The sequence below is a fragment of the Haemorhous mexicanus genome, chromosome 3 (genome assembly GCF_027477595.1).
Source record: "Haemorhous mexicanus isolate bHaeMex1 chromosome 3, bHaeMex1.pri, whole genome shotgun sequence".
Classification (NCBI taxonomy): Eukaryota; Metazoa; Chordata; class Aves; order Passeriformes; family Fringillidae; genus Haemorhous; species Haemorhous mexicanus.
The window spans coordinates 8,537,341-8,557,935 of NC_082343.1; the positions used below are offsets into that span (position 1 = coordinate 8,537,341).

The window sequence follows — 20,595 nt, forward strand, 5'->3', positions numbered from 1 at the left end:
ACAATATTAGCACAGATGCTTAGCTGTGCACATCCATAAGAGGGAAGGTGCAAAACATGTTCATTTGTAGTCTGATCTTGTCCACACTGATGTAAACCCAAGCTGCTTTTGAGCAAGCTGTAACTTCTTCAGCTTTATTCTGCAAGACAGAGTAGAATCTGATTTCTAGACTTTCATTTATCTTTGAAGTGGTTTGTGTCTTAATGATGAAGAGATTAGAAATTCAGATAGGTTTTATTTTATGTGCAGGCAGTAAATCTGGTAATTTTTAATTTTAGACATTGAACATAGAGCCTATAGAAGAAGATGTGATGTTTTTAATCTGAAACCAATTGCTGCCAGTCAGTTCAGTCTAGCTCTGACAACGACCAAGCTGATTTGTGGTGGGGAGCGTTATTTTGGAGGTGGTAAAAGTGGGATCAAGGCCAACAGAAATGTTCTGTGAGTGGTATTTAGTCTAGAAAATCACATCTTATTGATGAGATATGTATTTATTGGCTTCCTGTCTGACTCTTGGTACTGCCTGCTCCAAGTTACTGTCTTGAATGTGGGATCTGATTGGAAATCATTGTGTATCAGCATTTTAGTAGGAGTTTGAAAAGCCTTTTTGCTTTTTTTCTGTGAAGCCTAGGGATATGTTTCTCACTTTGTTTAGCTAATAAAATCTCTGGATTTCTGGTGCAAACCACTTGCTAATTGGCGTTGCATGGTTTGGCACAATTGAAGGGTCTACACAAGTTAGTTAGTAACATCAGACTTCCTTCAGTGCTGTGACTCCATAGAAAAACTTGCAGAAAATATAGAAAAAAAATTTTAAAACCCCAAACAAAAACCATCCCACAAAAAACCCCACCAAACCAACCAAAAAACCCAAACCCCAACCACCTTGTAATGTCATTGATGCCTCTTGTGCTTCACCTTATGCAGGATTCTCTGGCCCCAGTGCATGTAGTCTGTAAGATTAAAAGTGGAGCTGTTTTGTGAAGCAGACAAACTATACAAGCCTAAAATTCCACTGGGAGAGGGGGGTTGTAACTGCCTAATGGGAGAGAGGAAAAGCTCCAGTGCAGGATGAGGGTCACCTTGTTTGTGCCCAGGCTTTCTCACTTGAGTCTACAAAACTTGTGCATGTGATTCTTCCTGCACACGTGCAAAATGCTATGTGCTGGACAGCTCTGCTTCCTTCATTGTGCTGACTTTGACTTTGTTCCCTGGTTGCTTTTCCTGGGAGGTTTTCCAGCAGTGCCTTAAGGAGGGCTTGGGGTGCTTGGAAAGCAGGTGCACCCAGTACTGTCAGCAGTGTGGGAGTAGAGCACAGCAGGATGCACCACTGCTGAGGAGATTGGAGCAGCACCATCTGTTCTGATTGCCCATGCCATTTATTATCCAGAAAAATAAATATTTTGCTATTGGGAAGGCAGTGAGGCCTTTGGTTGTATGGATTGCTGCATGATTAGATCTGTGTCTCATTTAATCTTCGGTGCCTTTGCTCTGGTTAGCAGAGGCAGATAATGCTGCTTTTGTAGTCCTTTAACCTGTGGCTGTGAAACCACCCTGCAATTCACTGCTTGCCAGGGTGACAGTGCTGCTGTTTTGTCTCCTGGTTTTACTGCTGTGAGGGATTACTGCCCAGCCCAGCTCCTTGGACTGCAGGTTGCAACACTGCTGGTGTAAGGTGAGCCTTGGGGTAAAACATGTTTCTGTTCCTCACAGTAAATGAGCTCACAGAAGGAAGAGGCAGCTAATGAGCCCAATTAAACCTAATGCTTAGGCAGCAGGTTGCACAGCTTCACACTATTGGCAGTGGCTTCATCCTAAATAGGGTTTTTCCTCCTGCTGTTGTGGCACGGTGGGCAGTGAGAGGGATTCTGTCCCTTCTTGAGAATTGTACTTGGAGAACCATGTTTGTGAGAGTTTTGGCTTCTTTTTCTTCCCTTTTTTAAAACTCCATGATTGGAGTCTAGAGCAGGACATGAGCCAGAGCACAAAGCTCTGAGTAACACTTGTGACATGCTTTATGAAAGCCAGATGTCCCAGCCTGGCCTAGCCTATGATTCCTGGCTGGCATGCTGGGCTGAAGAAGTACAGGAGAAAACTCTTCAGTGTCCAGTGAAGATGGCTCCATTGCAAAGGCCAAGATGTTCTAATAGAGCTGTTGTGCATTTGAATGTGTGGCTTAAAGTTAATGACCAAAAAGGCCTCTGTATGTGGCTTGGAAGGTTTTTTCATTCTGACTTGAGTCTTTTTCTTGTTATTTTAAAGGACTAGCTGTTGGTCTTGGCATTGGGGCACTGGCAGAAGTGGCAAAGAAGAGCCTTAGACCCGAGGAACGCAGTGGTAAGCCATTTCAATGTCCTTCCATTTTCTTTTTATCTTCCTGTTTATTTTGTTTCTAGACACAGTTTACCTGCATTTGCAAAATCTGTATTCTTTTGAAGGCTGGGTAGTGAGACAGAATAACAGGGGATATGGGTAGTTCTTTTATTTTCAATATTATTCTTCATCTCTTGGCTCTTCTCCCATCTCAGTACACCACAGCCTCACTACGTAGACAGAGGTCAGAGGAATATTCCAGAGAATGTCTTTGTGCCAGCACAATTTATACAGCTTTGCTTTCCCATAGCCATCCCTGAGGTTCAGTACTATCCCTGTGCCCATTCTTGGATTGTTTTCACTTCGCAATTCTTTTTAAACTGTTCAGTGAAACAATGCATTTCTATCAGTACAGAAACTTTACATGAGCCTATGAGTCTGAAAATTTTGTTAGTGGTTGCAGTCTGTTTGAAATGAAAGGATATTCTCCCTAGGAGGAACTTGGAGGATGGCTGTTCTCTTGTAAGAGAGACAGCACTTTATGCTCCTCATAAATGAGAATTATCTATTTCCAATATCTGCCTTTTGCTGCCTTCTAAAGGATTCTCATAACATGCAAAAGGCTGTAGTGTGCAAATTGGCAAATTGACCTGATCCTCCTTCCTTTCCAGCTTATGTGAAATTGGAGGTAAAATGTTCCTAAGTTGTCCCTGATCATGTCATGGTGGCTTTCTTCTAAGCACATGTGTTGGTAAAATATTGTGGGGGGTCTGTGGGTGAATGCTTTAGGGCATAGAAAATCCAGGTGTTGTTCTCCAGAAAACATGAGATTACTCTGAAGTTTGTGGTTCCATTCACTTGTTTGTTATCCAGAAAAAGCTTTGGTGGGATACTGCAGAATGTCAAGGTCTGTTAGAGTTGCTGCAGGCTGTTTGGTCTCCAGCTGGTCTCTCTGGTTTGGCTGGTGTGGTTGTGTGTTTAGGTTACTTCCAGTGACTGGAGGGAGCTGGTGGAAGTTTGAAATACTTGTAGCTAGAAGTAAAAATGAAGTCAAGTTGTTCCTGGTTCAGAAGCATTACTTTCAGATAATAACAACTGCTGGGTCCTTGTAATTCTACTCTAACTCAGTTTCTGTCTTCACCCTGGTCATCTTTAGGAGTGGAAGAAGGATGGAAACTGAACCTCTGTTTCAGGAGGTACTAGAGTGGCTGAAAAATGAAGATATTTGGAGGGGGGAAAAACACTGAAAAAACAAAGCAACTGAACAAAAACATCCCAACCAAAATAAATTCCCAAACCATAAAACAACACTTCAGGATATGAAACACATTCCCACTAGTGGGAGGCAGGGGTGGATGACCCAAAACTCTGCTTGTATTTGGAATACCAAAATGCAGATATTAACAGCAAGGCAATACAGAGCAGCCCAGCAGAGAAAAAGGATCCTTGGCAAAGAGTTCTTGTTTCTCTCTCAAGACCTGAGGTGTTTGAGGATGGGAGGGTTTCTTTGCTTTGATTTAAAAACATGCACCCAGGCAAACACAGCTCATCCTGTAGAGAATCCTTGAAGGCTTTTTGCTTTCAGCACTTGGGATGTTTGACAGGTTGTTGATACCTGTTGGAAGCTGATGATTTGTGTTGCTTTTAACAGAGGTGGAATTGCACAACTGTTGGTATTTTTCTGCTTGCCAGAGTGTTTTCTAATTAGGCACACCCTAAATGAAAACATGAGCTTGCAGAGCTCTGAAGTTTGAGGGAATAACATGAGCTTTTTTCCTCTCTCTTCCAGCATGAGAAGGATTAGTTTTATTTTTTTATTATTTAGAGGGCAGAAGACACTTTCTCCTTGCAATAAAGCAACTGCAAGTCTAAACTTTTTATCTTTTATCTTCTTGATGGGGAAATTACTATTTTTCTCTGTCACAACCCTGCTCTACAGTCTTGAATCTTGCTTTGGGAAGAGTGATTTTCTTGTATAAACATTGATTTAAAAAGGCAGCCATGAGAACTGCCAACTTCAGTGCTAGGCAGGGAATAATAAAATGACCTGGCTTTTATTTTTAGGTGTTTGTTTGCTTTTTCTTGTTGCTTCCCCTCTTGCTGTCAAGCCTGCTTTGATAAGATCTTGGAGCAGTGTTGTGCTGTAAAGGAGAGTAATATCAATAGTGGAACTAAAAATGGGCCAAGAGCAGCAAGTGTGGAGGTGAGGCAAAAGTGAAAGACTTCCAGCCTTTGTACTCTTGTGGAGCTTCTCAGACAAAAGACACAGGAAGATTTCCAGGTGACTCAGCTACAGCTAGTGTCCTTGGATGTGTGTTTTCCACAGTATTTTAGAGTGGGTGGGTAAGGTTCCATGAATGACAGCTCTCTCCATGGGTTCTGCTCCTGCAGAAATGCCAGCAGAGGATAGGCAGGTACACAGTGGGAGTCCAAGATTCCATTTTCTCACTGTTTTTCTGACAGTACCAGCCTGAGCTGTTCTTGGGGGAAATCTCATGACATAAGTACCTTTACATTTCTTTAAAAATACCTCTGCATCCCTTTCCTGATTTCAGCTTGAGGCATTTGTTCCCAGGTTTTGTGGCTGCTAGCAGCATGAGTTTGGGCTGAGACCTGTCTCTTTTGAGAATGACATATTGTCCTGTTCCTGGGAAGCTGCTGGAGGATGTAGTTTCTCTCCCTACTGCTGCAGTATTAATAGGAACTTCTTGGCACTCCAGACTTACACAAGTGGGATGTGTGTGTATGCCCAAAGGCATGCCTAAGAATTTCACACTCTCACTGGCATCCAGGAGTCATGAGGAAGAGTTTTCTCTTGGTTGCTCTCCTCTTGCCTAGATAGTACAAACTAAAGTGTCTTTACACCTTTAAAATGGAGTTAGAAACACTGGTCCTTTAGTCCCAACCCCTTAGCCAGACACTCCTGAGCTCCACATGATCCTGATAGCACAGCTTGTACTTCTTCTTTCCATTGCTGTTATCAGAGGGACTGCAAATTCCTACTCTCCTGCACAACCTCTAGCAATTGTGCTAGTGCTGATCTGTTTTTTCCTGCTCAGCTTCCCCATCTTTGTTTAGTAGCCACAGGACTCTTCTCTCCCTACTTTGGATTGTCTCTTTTTCCATAAACAATTCACTTCTTAGGGACTTAACCTAGAATGGTGCAAGAATTGGTGAATTTCTTCCTTTTTTGTCCAAGCCTGATGTTCTGGACATAAATTCATGCTGCTGCCAAATTCTTGTAAGTAGGTGCAGGTTTTTTTGTTGTTTGAGTTTTTTGTGTGTTTTTGGTTTTGGTTTTTTTAATGTTAAGGCCCTAATGCTGCCATCTTTAAGTGGTTTGGCTCATCTTATCTTGTTAAAAAGAAGATGACTGACTTGATTTCCAGTTTGAATTTTCCTGATAGGCTGAAAACCTCCTCTGTCACTGGTGACCTTGATGGCAGCCTCAGTATTTAAAGTGTGTATGTAAATACAGTAGAAGGCCCACACAGGGTGGGAATGGGAAAGCAGAATAAATCCCCAGGAATTAAAATGAGAGTGCCCAAATAAACAGCTGCTGTTACAAGTATAGAGACTGGGTTCAAGGACAACTTTGTCACTTATTAATGATCTGTCCTGGGCAGTTCTTCAGGCACTGCACAAATGCCAGGCTGGACAGAGCCCTGACAGGTTGGCATTTGGCCTGGATTTGGACGCAGAGGGATTTTCTTATGAAAGGCAGTAATGCAATATTCTTGGGTTGTCAGTCTCAAGTGCTTAGGCCATGTTCTTGAATATTCCTTTGCCCCAAAGTTTCTGTGGCAGATGGTCCTAAAACAAAGTCCAGTCACTAATTCTCCATTTGACAGTGGCAAAGAAGGTGGAAAAGGAGTGATGCAGCAGTGAGTTGCACACAGGTTTGGAAAGGTTCATGCTGATTCTGAATTTGGAAAGGAAAAAAAAAAATAAAAGTGGGTCAAGCACTAGGGAGGGTGTCTGCCTGCTGCCTGTTCTATGGAAGAACTCTCAGACCCAGGCACTGTGGCTGCAGGAGCCTTAATTTCTGAGGTGTTCATGTTGCCACAGCTTGTGTGTGACTTCTGTTGGCTTTTTTTCCTTTCCCTAGTGAAATAGGTGAAACCAGCTTTGTGATCTAAAGATGGGGAAGAAATAATGTGAGGCACCAAAAGGTGCCAGCCACCTTTTGGGAAAAAATGTTAACTCAATGAAAATTGGTATATTTTTTTCATGAACTTGTGGTGGGTTTTATTCCCCACTCCCTTTCCACCCAGCCTTGGAAGCCTGGGTCTGTTTTCTGTCTTGCTCTTGACATAGCACTGCTTTTCACTCTTGCTTCCAGGTCACCTTCTTGTTCTTTGGCACATTTGTACCAAAGTACACAAGCAAGAACTGCTCCTGTGCTGTTGGGCTGCCTGGTGCTCAGGTATTGCCCCTGGAGGCTTGACTCCAGTGAGGAGCCTGCCAGGAGAAGAGGATTTGGGACTGCCTGTGTTTGGCCCTTTCTCTGATAAGAGTTAAAATTGTCAGGGTTCACTGGCTTCTGGACGTGGCTTTAATCATTAACTAACCCCTTTATTCTGCTGCTGACTCAAAGGAGGATGTTTTTGTGTGCAGTGGTGTGAAGGGAGATATGGCTTTGATTCAGTATTTTTCCCAGGTCCTGTGTGTCATTTCATACAGGGATTTGCCTCTTCATTGCTAAGGATACAGTTTTCCTGACAGGACACTTGAGACACAGCCCTGGGTAGCTTTATCTGTTCAGTCTCTGAGTCTCCTTACATCCATTGTCCAGAGCAAAATGTGTTCTGAGGATTGCAGTGTGCTGGAAGTGGTGAATTCTGGACCTGTCCTGCTTTTGCATATCTTGCTCTCAGGAGCAGGATGGCTGTCCTGTGTACTTCTGGTGTTTTTATTCCTCTTTTTCCTGTACATCCTTGACTTAGGACAGGGATTTGTAGAGAAAATGTCCCACATGCAGTCCCATCCTGCTGCTATCCCACAAAACAGATGAAAGAAAGAGAGGGGATGAAGGGCAGGAGAGCAGCCTGTACCTGACACATCAGTGCTCTGCCAGTGGAGAGTTCTGTGGAACCACTTCTGCAGGGAAGGTCTGTAAGCAATCCAGCTGCTTGCAGGGACTGAAGGGTGTCTGTCAGATCAGGAACATGCTTGGCACCTCAAGTAAATGGTACCAAGTTGTGGGAGCTACCAGAGTTTAGACAGCAGCTATTTCAGTCTGTCTCTGTTATTTCTCCTGTCCCCTGGCCAGTCTAAGTCCCTCTGTGTACCTTCCTGAGAGATCCAGGAGAGGAGCTCTGGCTGCTCTGGTCAGCACAGGACACACCAGTAATTTCCATCTGCTGCCTGAGATCTCCAGGGCTGTTTTCATCTGCTGTGCCTTTTTGGGTCCTGCTTATTGTTTGTGGGGGCTTCAGCTGTTCTGTCTTCTGTTCCTCTGAAGTATTCCAAAACCAATGTAGCTGCAGGATCAGCATATGAGCTGTGAGCTCTGCAGCCTGGCTGCAAGGCCTGCCCTTCCTCCTGCTTGGCTGGCTGGCAGCAGGAGAGGTGGGTGGGTGTCTGCCTGCCCCCTCTGGCCCTGCTCTCCTGGGCATTGCCCTGGATGGTAGCTCTGGGCTGTTTCTCCCAAAGGGACTACAAACTAGAATTAGGGTCTCCTTCCCCTCTCCCTTAATAAAAAAAATAAAATTTAAGTGAAGGGCTTCTTATGCCACACAATCCCCCTGCTGCATACTTGGAGCTGTGGCACTGGTGTGTACATGGCTGTGTGACCTCTCTGAGCCTGTCAGACATCAGGCTTTACACGTGCTTGGGGACAGGAAAGTGTGTGTTTGAGTGTGTATTTTTTGGGCTTGTTCTGTGTAGGCTTCCACATTAAGAGGCTGGAAGAGGCCTGCTGGTCTGTGCCAGTGTTCTTCCAAGGCTTTTGAGGATTCCCCCCTGTGGCTCACTCCCACTGCCCCTTCTGAGGCTGTGGCTGTGCTGCAGCCTGTGGTGTGGGACTCAAGCCACCTTTGCACAGTGTTTTAGGCTGTGCTGGCTGGCACAGAGAGTTCAAGCACCAACATTACCCAGGAGCCCAGACAGTTTGCAGAGCAGCACATTCTTGGAGGCTGTGACTTGCTGCTCCTGGCCCTCAAGCCAAGGATGCCAAAGTTGTCCCAAGGCACAGTTCAGTCCTGGGTTGCAGTGAAGGCACTCAGTGTAGTCCTGGTTTGATTTCCCTAGGGAAGGGCAAATCTCCTGTTGAATTTGGGCTTGCCAAGATTAGGGTGTTTTTCATTCATACTCTCTCTCCTTTCCCTCAGGGAAGAAAGCAGTGATGGATTCCAGCCCCTTCCTGTCAGAGGCCAATGCAGAAAGGATCGTGAGGACCTTGTGCAAGGTCCGGGGAGCAGCACTGAAGCTGGGACAGATGCTAAGCATTCAAGGTAAGTGTCCTTAGCACAGGTCCTCAGCTGTCCTTAGTGCTGCCAGGTGTGACACAGACTCAGGTGTCTGCAATCAGGCAGTGTCAAGTGAATGTGGAGACTCTGAACAAATGGCTTTCACCTGTGAGAGCAGTGATGGAAATGTTTGAGTTCCATCTAATTCCAGTATGAAATAAATTGGTGGATACACTTATACACCATCACTCTCAATGTCCTTATTGTGTATAACTGAAATTGGTTGACAGTAGGGTGGCACTGTGAATTTTAGTGTCTGTGTTACAAGCAATTGTTAAGAAGCAGAGCTGTGTAACACTCTAATTGCAGGTGTCCTGCTAGAAAGGAGGAGGGGGACAACAAGAATGTGATCCTGTTCTTTGTTCACCAAAAGTGGTCAAGGTTATATCCACAATACTCTCCCATTATAGCGACGTGATTGTGGTTTACATGCTCTGTGGGCACTGAAGCTTTACTGGAAAGGCCAGTACAGCTGATAATCTTATCAGGTATAAAACACCTGTTTCCATCCTGAGAGACTTCAAACTGCTGCTTAACCCATTGAGCTCTGAGGCCATTGACCACAGGTGAAGGCATGAGTGTGACATCAGTGTCTGCACTAAACTGTTAGGGAGTTGGCAGGTGTGCTCATTTCAAACCTTATCTGGATCTTTCCATTTGCCCTCCTGCCTGATAGGGAAGGAAAGAACCAGCCAAAAATAGCTGTGAGACTTGTCTGGAAATAGCTTTCAATATGTTTCTGAAATTGAGTAAGTGTCTGAGTGTTTGAACTACTCACTTTGCTTGGCTTGTGCTTTAATTTTTGTAGGATCAACTGATGAGACTGGATCTCATAGAGTATTAAATACTTTGGGCTTGCCAACAAAACAAGATCAGTTCACTGTCCATTCTAGTACTGTCCCAGAGAGCCCTGACTGGCATTTCATTTGCTAATCAATTGGTTTAGGTGGTTGCCAGGCTGATGGCCACCTGGCAGAGTCTAGTGAGAGGCTTCAGCTGCTGTGTCAAAGGCTGCCACCCACATACTGTTTTCTCACCCTCCAGAAACTGCCAGGTGCCATTGATGGCTCACAGTGCAGATCCAGGAGGAGCTCCTGTGCTCCTTGCTTTCCAGTGCCTCTGGTATGTGGGCTGAGCAGGCCATGCCTGGAAATCAGCTCTGCAGTTAAACTCATCTGCCATAGGTGGGATTAATTTCAGATTCTTGGGACACCACTGAGTTGTGCCTGCTGTGTGCCCAAGTGTGGTAACAGCTGCCCTAGGCTTGGATGTGAGTGCAGAGGAGGGAGCTATGAAAGGCTGCCTCTGAGGAGCAGAAATGTTCTGGATTTTTATAACTTGCCTGCTGTCTCCTAAAGTTACGGTGTTCTGGCAGGAGTGTCAAATGCTTGGTGATTGACTTCACTCTGGTGTCAGGAACAGGCCTTCAGCAACCTCAGTGGTTGTACCCAGCCCTCATTTGGACTCTTGCTATAAGTGTGTGGACTCTGCTGTGGCTGGCAAGAACACAGGCCCATGGTGACCTTGCTGGGGGACAGCTGTGGTGAGATAAATCAGACAATGCAGAGTGTCTGTTTCTTGGGGTGGCTGTTTGGACAGGAGGGTTTCATGCAGGTCCTGCCACTCCATGGGCTTCTGTGGGGCCTGGTGAGTTTGAATTCACTGCTTCTGTCAGCAGGTCTGGTGCTAAGTGGGGGTAGGGGCTCCCTGTAGCTGAGCACAAGTCACAAAGCAGTGTCCTTAAAACCCCTGATGTCTCTTGTGTCTCCCTGATCTGGGAGTCAGTGGCTTTGTTAGGGACTCACATTCCTAAAGGTCATGCACAGAAAAGATGCCAAAGGCCCCCAGTCATCCTGTGTTCTGGGAGATGGTGGAAAGGCAGCTGCATTTGCCAGCTGAGAGTGCCCTACCTTGGCTCCTGCTTTGTGTTTTGTTCCAGTAAAGCCTCAGCAGTTGACCACAAAGACGTAAAACCTTATTCATCAGCATGTTGTAAGCCTGGCAGAGCTGCTTCCACGGCAAGGCTGATTTTTGACATTGCTGCTGAGTTTCTGTACAGTCAGCCTGGACTTGCAGGTTCCTTGGCTATTTGACATTGTGCTCATGGACAAAGGGTTGGGGTGGTCAAACACCCCAGCTAAGGATGGATGCCCTCCCAGACTAGGGGTGGAAACTCCTTGAGAGCTTTATGGATGTCAGCAGTGAGCAGAATAAAGGAAGTTGATCCTGAATGACTGTGGTAGATGCTGATGCTTTGACACAAATGGCTTCTGGGAGTGGGAGTCACTCTTAGTGAGATCCCTTCTCCTTTTGCCCAGTCACCCTTGGCAGTGCAGGTGACACGTTGCAGCATGATGGTTAATACCTTCACAGAGCCCCGAGAATATTTTTTAGCATGTTCAGAGGCTGGGCAGTGATACACCATCAATGACAGAGCAGGTGTTTGTTTCAGTGCACACGCAAATGCAATGTCTCACCTTCCTGCGGGTTTGTAACGTCACGGCAGGAGCTCTACTCACTGTTCCTGCAAAGCCTGCTCCTCTTAAAAACTTCTCTTGGTTCCACAGGGGGGTTTTCTTAGTGCTTTCAAATGCTGCTATGGCTTCAGTGGGAATTTGTAAACAATGCTGAGTGTTAATGTCACATCTCTGCATTATTTATCTTTTTTTCTCCATTCCTTTGCATCCTTCTTCCCAGGACAGTCCTCTTAAGGTCACTGTTTGTTTCTTGTTTCCTGGGATAGATTTAGAGAGGAACAATAAATTTTTGTTTGAATGTCACAATTAGATGTGCAGGTTCAGTTCTCAGGATCAAGGCTTGTAGCCTGGACTTTTCCAGTGTTGGGAGAGCAGCAGATAAATCTGATTCCTCTATAATCATTTATGAAATGAAAAGCTTGCCAGTCATGCTGGTTTTTCTCTGAGTTGTTTTAGAAGCCTTTGCTCAAGCAGAGGACTAATCTTTCAAGATGCCCCAGCCCCTCCTCTTATGAGTGTAAATATTTGCTTGCTAAATACTTCTCACTTAAAAGTTTGGGCCCAGCTGTGTTCTCTTCTGCCCATTTGTAGTTGCTCTGTGTTTGGGCAGTTGTTTACAGTAGCAGATGCTGAATCCTGATTTCTCCAAGAGTTCAGTACTTGTGTAAATGGTGTTTTACCATTGCACAGCATTCTAGAGGAGCTGCTGCCCCTTAAAATGAACTGGATTAAACCACACTGGGAACCTTGGAGCGTTGGGTTGGCTCTCCAGGGGTCCCTTCTGTGACCTGTGTTTCCATGAGGGAGTGGCCTCTCCTAGCCCTGGATGCTGTACTGCTGCCAGCCAGAAGATGGGCTGGTGTGTGACAGAGGCAGAACACTCTGCTCTTGGGTCTGTCACCTGTCACCTCACCAAAAGAATTACTTCTAAAACCTTCCCTGGGGTGTGCCTGGGGCAGGACAGCCTGACTTGCCTGAATGCAGGAGCACATTTCTTTGTGTGTTGAAGGATGCAATGCCTGCACTGAGTGCCTTGTGCTTTCCCTTGGCAGATGATGCCTTCATCAACCCCCACCTGCAGAGGATTTTTGAGCGTGTGCGTCAGAGCGCCGACTTCATGCCAATAAAGCAGATGATGGTGAGGAATATTCCTGAGTGCCTATCAGGAAAAGGGACAATGGACAGAAAAAATGTCATCTGTGACATGCCCTAGTAAGGGAGGTGGATGGGGATGTTATGGAATATTTCAATAAGGTTACATATTTTCAGTTGGGGGTAATGTGTGATTCCCTCTCTCAATTATGTGCTGTCTGAAAAAATTGGAAGTTTAGGTCTAGAGAGAGGGGAAAAAATGTGGGAGTTTTTCATGTCCTGAGATTAATGTTGATATGGAGCAGGATGCTGCCACAAATATGGTTATAGGGTCTTCTTGAGTATACCCTCCTCTTGTGTTTCCTCTTCTCTTTCTTGTGGGTCTTAAGGTGGTGTCTAGATATGTCTACATCCCATTCTAGAAACAGACTTACAAGCCTCAGTCTGATGGAAAATAACCAGCAGCTTTGTTCTTAACATTTTGGTTAACTTGCAGTCAAGAAAACCCAGAATGTAAGTTTGCTTTCCCCAGTGTTTATGTTCTCTGTAAATTATTGTGTAAAGGGTGATGCCAAAGGAACTGCCAGCACTACTGATCTTCTGAAATACACTAAGCAGAGCTAGAATTTAAATATGGCAGTCTGGCAGGGTAGCAAAAAAGATGTTAAAGCAGGTTGTGATGTTTAATTGTCAATATTGCCTTAAAGAGAGTCTTGCCTGGATTGCTTCTCTTCAGCTTGGCAGGAGGATGAAAGAGGAGAAATAGCGAACTCATTTTCTTAGCTCATTTTCTGGAATATAGCAAGTGGCACCTAAAAGGGGATGTTTGTATGCCAAGGCAGCAGTGTTTGTGTTCAAGATTTCTGTCCCTCAGGGCAGAGCCCTACAGAGATCTGATCAGCACCTGTTTGGTGCTGGGGCAGCATTGCTGGCTGCACCACTCCTTGCCCTGGTGTGCAATGACAAGGCACAGAGGATGGTCTAGAAAGCAGGTTATAGGTACTAAGAACTCAGTCACCTTAGAGGAACGTGATTTCCAAGACTGAAGGTTGTAAATCTTTGCTTCCCATACCCTGATCCTTTCTATTTATTTGTAGAAAACTCTGAACAACGATCTGGGCCCCAACTGGAGGGATAAACTGGAGTCCTTTGAAGAACGCCCCTTTGCTGCTGCTTCAATTGGTCAGGTTCATCTGGCACGCTTGAAAAACGGGAAAGAAGTTGCCATGAAAATCCAGGTGAGCTTTACAGAGCAGCCATGTCTTGTTTGTGCTCAGAGAAGGGCAGGGGAGCTCTGTGTCTACTGCTAGAGAAATAAGAAAGATTTTAATGGAAGTAAAGATGTGATGTCTTACACAGTGCAAACTGAGTGGAAAAGACAGGAAAGGTTTTGCAGCCTGAGCCACTCTGAGCCCAGATGAACAGGAGAAATCCCATAGGTTTTTCACTGCAGTATAGGATAATGGTGCTGAGGGACTGCTTGTGCTTTTAGGGCTGTATGGGAGGGTCCCACCTGCTCCCTAGGTCAGTCCCCTTTCTGGGATGTGCACATGCCCCAGGCCCCTTTCTGGGTGTCAACAATCTCAGGTGACTGTTTCCAACAAAAGGATGTTCTAGAGCTAAAACTCCTTGTACAGCATGGTTTGTAATCCCAAGGAGTGAGGTTCCTGCTGACTGAGCAGTATCCCAGGCAAAGCTGGTCAACTCTTTGGTGGGTTTTTGTGGTATGGGGAGACTTTAGAAATAGTATCAATGGGTGTGGGTGTCTTCTGAAGCCATTTGTGTCCCAAGTACTCTCTGAAGTCAGGCCAAGGTAACAGCAGCAGAAACTCAACCCTCTGGCATCAGCACACATTTTCCTCAGCAGTGCAGGCTCCTTCCCTTCTTGACAGACAGGGTGAGAACAGGATGAGGTGCTTTTGCCAGGACTGGGCTGGGGCCTCACCGCTTGCCCTACTGCTGGGAATGACACACTGGGGCTTCCAGGGGTGTGTGCTTTCAGCTGTGGGAGGGGAATGACCGACTGCCATGGCTGTTGTGGGATTTGTGTGTCTGAGAACTCGTTATGTGTTGGAAGTTCCAATTCCCATAAGAGGACCTGAACAAGCCATTCTGATTGCAAAGAGCTGCATCTTAGCCTTTCTGTCTGTCCCCTGGTTTAGATGCTGGGCTTTGAATAAGCTTTTAGAGGAGGGATGTGTGGCTCAGGAATACCCTGGCCCATTGTGATGTGGGGCCAGTGGATGCTGAGCCAGGTGTTTCTATCACGCCCTGTACAACCAGGCCATCTAACCTCAACACTGCTCTCTCCCTTTCTGTCCCACAGTACCCTGGAGTCGCCCAGAGCATCAACAGTGATGTCAACAACCTGATGGCTGTCCTGAGCATGAGCAATATTCTCCCTGAAGGTAAAAAGACAGAGACCCTGGCAGGCCCTGTGTTCCCAGTGGTGCAGGTGGAGTTCTGCCAACCCTTTCAAGCAGCACATTTCATGTGTCCCTCCAAGGACTGGGGAGAGGAACTTAAGGATACTAAGTGTGCCCAGGAGCAGATTTCCTGCAGAAGGCAGGAGGCAGCAGATGTGGGCAGAGGGTGCAGGGCCAGCTTGGGGAGCCATGCTCTGTTCCCCTGTTGTTCTGCAGAGCTGTGCTGCCTTTGCTGGGGCACGTGCCTGCCCCAGTGCCCACTTGGTGGGGTGGGAAGTGCAGCTGTGTGTTTGCTGGCCATGTGTATGCACACACCTGCCAGAGTAACCTGCACTTGTCTCTGTGTGTCCTCTGTAGAGACAGACCCGTAGGGATTCTTGGCAAAATATAAAATGCCTGGGAATACTCACTTTTGATGGCTTTCTAGGCTTGGAGTGTGGGCAGTGTTCAGGTGAGGTAGTCTTGCTTTGTCCTGTTACTTTCTGGTACATTTAGCAGAACTCATTCTTCTCCATGTTCCCTTGTAGCTTTCCATGTCTGCCATTCTGTGCTCTTCCCAGATGTTCTCCATTCTTTCAGAGCTGTGAAGAACTTTCTGACTTAGAACTTGCTCAGTGTCCCAGCACATGGATAAGTCCCTTTTCCCACACGGAATGTAGGACTTTCTACTCCTTTTTCCAAATACGTGCCTGCAGCAGCTGTACATATTAGTGGGACTGTACAAATGCTGCTCTAAAATCAGGCTGGGTGCTGACAAAATCTGGCACTGTTCTCTCTGGTGGCTGGGCAGGGCCCTGCAGAGGTTGCTGCAGCCCCAGCTGTGTCTGGTCCAAGAAGTAGATTGGTTTTCCAAATTCAAGACTAAGAAAACTGGGCTTGGCATCTCAGGCCCTGGCTACGTGCTGCTGCTGCAGTACACTGTATTAGTCATGCTGACTGTTTCTACCTGGCAGTGCCTGCTGCCACTTGCAGGCAGATATGGAGCTGTTTTTGCTGCTTTTGCCCAGTGTTTGGGTGCTTGTCTTTGGTGTGTGTCCCTGCACTGCCATGCCAATAGCAGGAATGGACAGTTTGGGCTGTGGGGTGGGAGCTGGGAGATGACAGAGCAGTGCTGTGGATGTACCTTGACTTAGGAGCAGCTGTGTAGCCTGGGCCTGTGATTACTGCACAACCTGCAGCTGGTTGGAAATGCACCTTGGCTCTCTGGGGCCTCCTGTGCTCCTCAGCTCAGCTGGCTGGATAGCAGGCTGCTCCTCAGCTGCAGCTCTGGGAAGCTTAGCCTGAGGAGATCCTTTTTTTCTAAGCCTGCTCTCTGCTGTGCTGTTTGACTTTCAGGTTTGTTCCCAGAGCATTTGATTGAAGTCGTGAGCAGAGAGCTGGCCCTGGAGTGTGACTACCTGAGAGAAGCTGCCTGTGCAAGGAAATTCCAGTATGTTCCCACCATTGCCTTGAGCCACTTCTCTGTGTGTGTGGGAGAGAGGCAGGAGAGGTTGCTTAACCTCAGGGATGGTGGGCAGCTGACTGCTGTGCCCTGCCATGTGGCACAGGGGAAGGATGCATGGTTGTGGCCTGAGCTGTCCCCCAAAATCACCTTGTCTCAGCTGGGCATGGCTTCAGTCAGCTGAAATGTGATCACCTCCTCCCTTGCAAGTCTGTCTGTTGTGCCACATGGGAAGGTGCTGCAGTGACTCCTGAGGCTGGGTTGCAGTGCTCTTCCATGTGCTCTTACCTCAGCCTGTTGTTAACTTCTCCCATCCTTCAGCCTAGGAGGTTTTCAGTTCAGCTCTATTAGAGCTGTTACCACCACCAGTGCTGCCTGCTCCCTTGGCTTGCCAGAGCACCCAGATTATTTTTACATGGTGGCTGGATGCTCTTCCTGTCCTGCTGCAGAACTGTCCCTGTGGCCCTGCTCCCCCTGGCAAAGCAATTCTTCCATGTGTGTAGTCTGGCCCTAAAGCCAAGTGGGGTCAGCAAGAGCCCAGTGCCCCTTGATGCACCAGCCTGGAGCCTTCTTCATATCACTGCTCTGGCAGGAGATGTGACCTCAGGAGCTGGCAGCAGCTCCAAGTCACTGGCAGGGTTTCTGCTGACTTAATCCCTACTGTAGTTGCTGAGGGAAACATTTCCTGGCAGCCCCAGCCAGGGTGTGGGGAGAGGCTGGTCAAGGGCTGTGTGAGGTGTTGCTGATGGGTCTGTCTGCTCTCAGAGCTCCTAAACCTTTTTCTCTCATTTCTCCATCCCTAGGGAGCTGCTGAAAGACCACCCCTTCTTTTATGTACCAAGAGTAATAGATGAGCTGTGCAGCAAGCACGTGCTGACCACAGAGCTGGTGTCTGGCTTTCCCTTGGATCAAGCTGAAGGACTGAGCCAGGAGATTCGAAATGAGGTAAATTTGGGATGTTGGGTGTCTGCCCTTGCTCAGAGCCCTGTGCTCAGCCTGTCCATGACTGCCAGACTTGGGGGCATGCCTTGTGGCACAGCAAACCCTGAGCAGGACTGTCTGGAGCCTCGAGGAGGACTCGTTTAGGGAAGGTGGCAGTGACACTGGAGTCTCTCCAGGCTTATTTGGGCACCTTGCAGGCACCAGCACTCAGTAGGGAGGTGTTGGAGGTGGTGAATGGCAAGGGCAGCTGAAGGGGAGGTAGCCTCATTGTGTGATGCCATTTCTGGTGACCTTAAGTTTGGGGGGACTGTCAGTAAGGGCAAAGGTGCTTTATGCAGCTGCTTTTCTGGGCAGAATGGCAGAATCATCCCAGTACAAGCAGCTGGGTGTCATTCCTGCAGGACTGACCTGTGCTGCACAGGGCTGCTGGAAAAGTACCTGTCAGTAAACAAAAGCAGGGATGTGGGGATAGGTGGGTGTTGTGCTGAATATAGCCAGGGATTGGAGTGCTGTGGTGGGAGAAGCAGCTGTTCTAGTAGCAGAAATAACTGTCCTGGTATTTGGATGTGTGTGTGTCTGTGTGTGTGGTGTGAGCTGTCAGCTGTTAGGTCACTGGGGAGGAGGGCAGAGTCTGTTCCTCTAGTTAAACAGATCTCAGTGTCACATTAGATTTGAAGCAGTGCCAGAGCTGGCTGGCTATTCTTAGGGACTGTCCCCAGCAATAAGCTGCTCTATCTCCAGGACTCATTTTAAAAGACTCTGAGCTGGGGTGTTGCTGCAGGAACAGCACTTCTTTCCTGTAAGCCACTGGGCTGGCTGACCCTCTGCCTTCTGACCCAAATGGCAGTGTCCTGTAGCAGGGCTGGGCTTGCATTTGGTGCTTTCTTCCTTCCACCTCAGATATGATGTTCCACTCAGCTTTGCAGAAGCTGGAGAGGAGCAGAGTGAGGCTGGCAGTTCTGCTAAACAGGCTCCAGCTTAGCAATTCTCTCAGAAACTCTGCTGGAGTATGTAATCCAGCGGGGGGGGTCTTCAGGGACTGCTGCTCTTGCTTCTCTGTGCCTGTCAGTCCCAAGGTGTGGCTCTCTGCTCCTCCCTCAGGCTGGGTCAGTGCTGAGCCCACAGGAGTGCATGCTGGGTCTGCTTTCATACAAGATTCCATTCTTGCAGGCACCAGTGTGTAGTCAATGCTGGAAAGTGAAAAGGCAGGACCAGAATGCAGCTGGATGAGCACTGCAGCATCTGTGCCATCTGCTAAGGATGTCCCACGGCAGGGGTGGGCTGGGAATTGCTGGTGTTGTGGTGAGAGGAGTTCCTTCAGCTCTGCAGGAGTTTGGCAGCATAGAGCAGATGGTTCCTGCTGGTGTGGCAATGTGTGCCCTGTTTGCTGATGCCTGCTCTAAGTTACAGGTGTGAGCAGGGCTCACTGCCCTCCTGACTTGTTTCTTGTTTCTCCTTGTTTTTCAAGATCTGTCACAACATCCTGGTGCTGTGCCTGCGGGAGCTGTTTGAGTTCCGGTACATGCAGACTGACCCCAACTGGTCCAACTTCTTCTATGACCCACAGCTGCACAAGGTAGGCCTGAGCAGCCACTCTTCTGCCTATACAAACATCAGTTTTCACCAGCTTTTGATTATTCCTCACTCCCACTCCCCAGTTAATGAGTCCTGACTGAATTATCTCAGTTTCCTGTCCTTGAGGCACGGGCAGGTAGCACAGGGAAACCTCCCTTTGCCACTTGCCCTCTCTAGGGCTCGGTAGGAAAGCAGGGCTGCTGTAACCCTGGCCCTTGAGCAGTCACAGCTACTTCCTTAACCTCAGGAGCTGTTCTGGAGGTGGCCCCTGGGAAGCTGCAGCAGGCAGTGCTCTACCATGACACACCTGAGCCCAGGACTCTTCAGTTAAATGCTCTTGTGCTGTACTGAAAATAAGGGATTCCTGCTCATTGGGTTGGCTGCTTGTCTGTGCTCTGTAGGGCAGGTGGAATTGCTTTTTTTCCTGAGGTCTGTGCTGCAAAGTGCTGGGAAAAGGTTCAGTGCTGCTCTGTTCCTGCACATGGAGCCTGAGTGGAGCTGCCAGCAGAGCAGGTGTGGCAGTGTGGGCACTGGGCAATGGCCTCAGCCCTGTACTGGTGCAGCTGTTGGGGCTGCAGACTGGGAATAAAGGAGTCAGGGGCAGTTGGGATGCAGAGGAGAGCTGGGAAAGCCAGCTGAGCTTCCTGAAGAAATCAAAAGCATTCTTAAGATCAAGTTCCACCAGAGTGGTTGACTCTAATACAAACAGCTTTGTCCATTTCCAGGTGGCCCTGCTGGACTTTGGAGCAACACGAGGGTTTGATGAGAAGTTCACAGATGTCTACATAGAGGTGAGGACTTGCACTGTGTCCTAGAGAGCTGCACTTGATTTTACAAATACTCTTATCTCTTAGCTGTTATCACTTTGTACTGGAATACACTTTGGGTGTGGAGGGAAGCAGGGCAAGAGAGCAGTCTCTGTTCCTTTTCCTTGCCATGGCTGTCTGCATATGTGCTGCAAGCTGCTGGCTCTCTGAGGTGGGATGTTCACAAAAGTGCACTGCAGTGATGCTTGCTGGGGGTCTTGGGCAACAGGGTGTATCAGAGCACTCACAATTCTGTGATTTTTATATGAGGATATGCAGGAATTGCTTGTTCCCCACCTCTTCCTGAGATTTTCAGATTTTCCACAGATAGATGAATGGATGTGAACTCAAACGTGCTTCCTTTGTGATCACCATGTTCTGCACGTGGTAACTGAGCTGCCAGGGCCAGCAGCTGCCACCTAAAGCTGCTCTCAGTCAGCTCTGCTATTTCTTTGGGAGGGGCTGACTATTTGTGAAGCTTTTTTTGCTGTCTCTTACATTCTCTGGGCCTTGTGCAGCCCTGTTGGGAAGAGGTGGATCTTTTAGCCAGTAGCTCCTAACCTGCCCAGCATGCAGGGCCCTGAAGAGAGGGCAGAGGCAAGGGAGTGAGCAGGTGGGTGGTGTTGATGTGTGTTCCTGTGGCCTGTGCCGCAGTCCTGTTGTTCAGTCTTCTCTTGGCTCTCCTGAAAGTATTCCTCCTTCTCAGGTAATCAAGGCAGCTGCTGACATGGACAGAGAGAGAGTGCTGAAGAAGTCCATTGAAATGAAATTCCTCACTGGCTATGAAATCAAGGTATGGAGCAGAAGGGTCTGATTTTGGTGTTGGCCACAGATAAGGTGATTGCAGGTCTGTGAACTTCCCCAGACTTCTTGATGTGGTGAAAGTGTCAGTCCAAAAGCCCTCTTGATAAGCATGAGAGAGGAGGGTAAAAAAGATTTTGGCTTTTGTTCTCACTTCCTTTTGGGAGCAGGAAAAGTAATGAGAATACAGCTAGCCCCAAATCCACTGTCCTTCTTTCTCTCCCCGTGCAAGACCCTACAGCTGATGACAAT

At 47.4% G+C, this 20,595-nt stretch overlaps 1 protein-coding gene across 1 annotated transcript in view; it reads left to right on the forward strand.

Moving 5' to 3' along the window:
* The window catches only part of COQ8A (coenzyme Q8A), a 42,818-nt gene that overhangs the window by 20,422 nt on the left and 1,801 nt on the right, over positions 1–20,595 (forward strand). The window contains exons 5-14 of the mRNA XM_059840716.1: positions 2,263–2,337; positions 8,646–8,768; positions 12,313–12,398; positions 13,450–13,590; positions 14,679–14,760; positions 16,114–16,207; positions 17,023–17,164; positions 18,630–18,737; positions 19,462–19,527; positions 20,249–20,335. Coding sequence (XP_059696699.1) covers positions 2,263–2,337; positions 8,646–8,768; positions 12,313–12,398; positions 13,450–13,590; positions 14,679–14,760; positions 16,114–16,207; positions 17,023–17,164; positions 18,630–18,737; positions 19,462–19,527; positions 20,249–20,335 — 1,004 coding nt within the window. The remainder of the gene's footprint in view (positions 1–2,262; positions 2,338–8,645; positions 8,769–12,312; positions 12,399–13,449; positions 13,591–14,678; positions 14,761–16,113; positions 16,208–17,022; positions 17,165–18,629; positions 18,738–19,461; positions 19,528–20,248; positions 20,336–20,595) is intronic.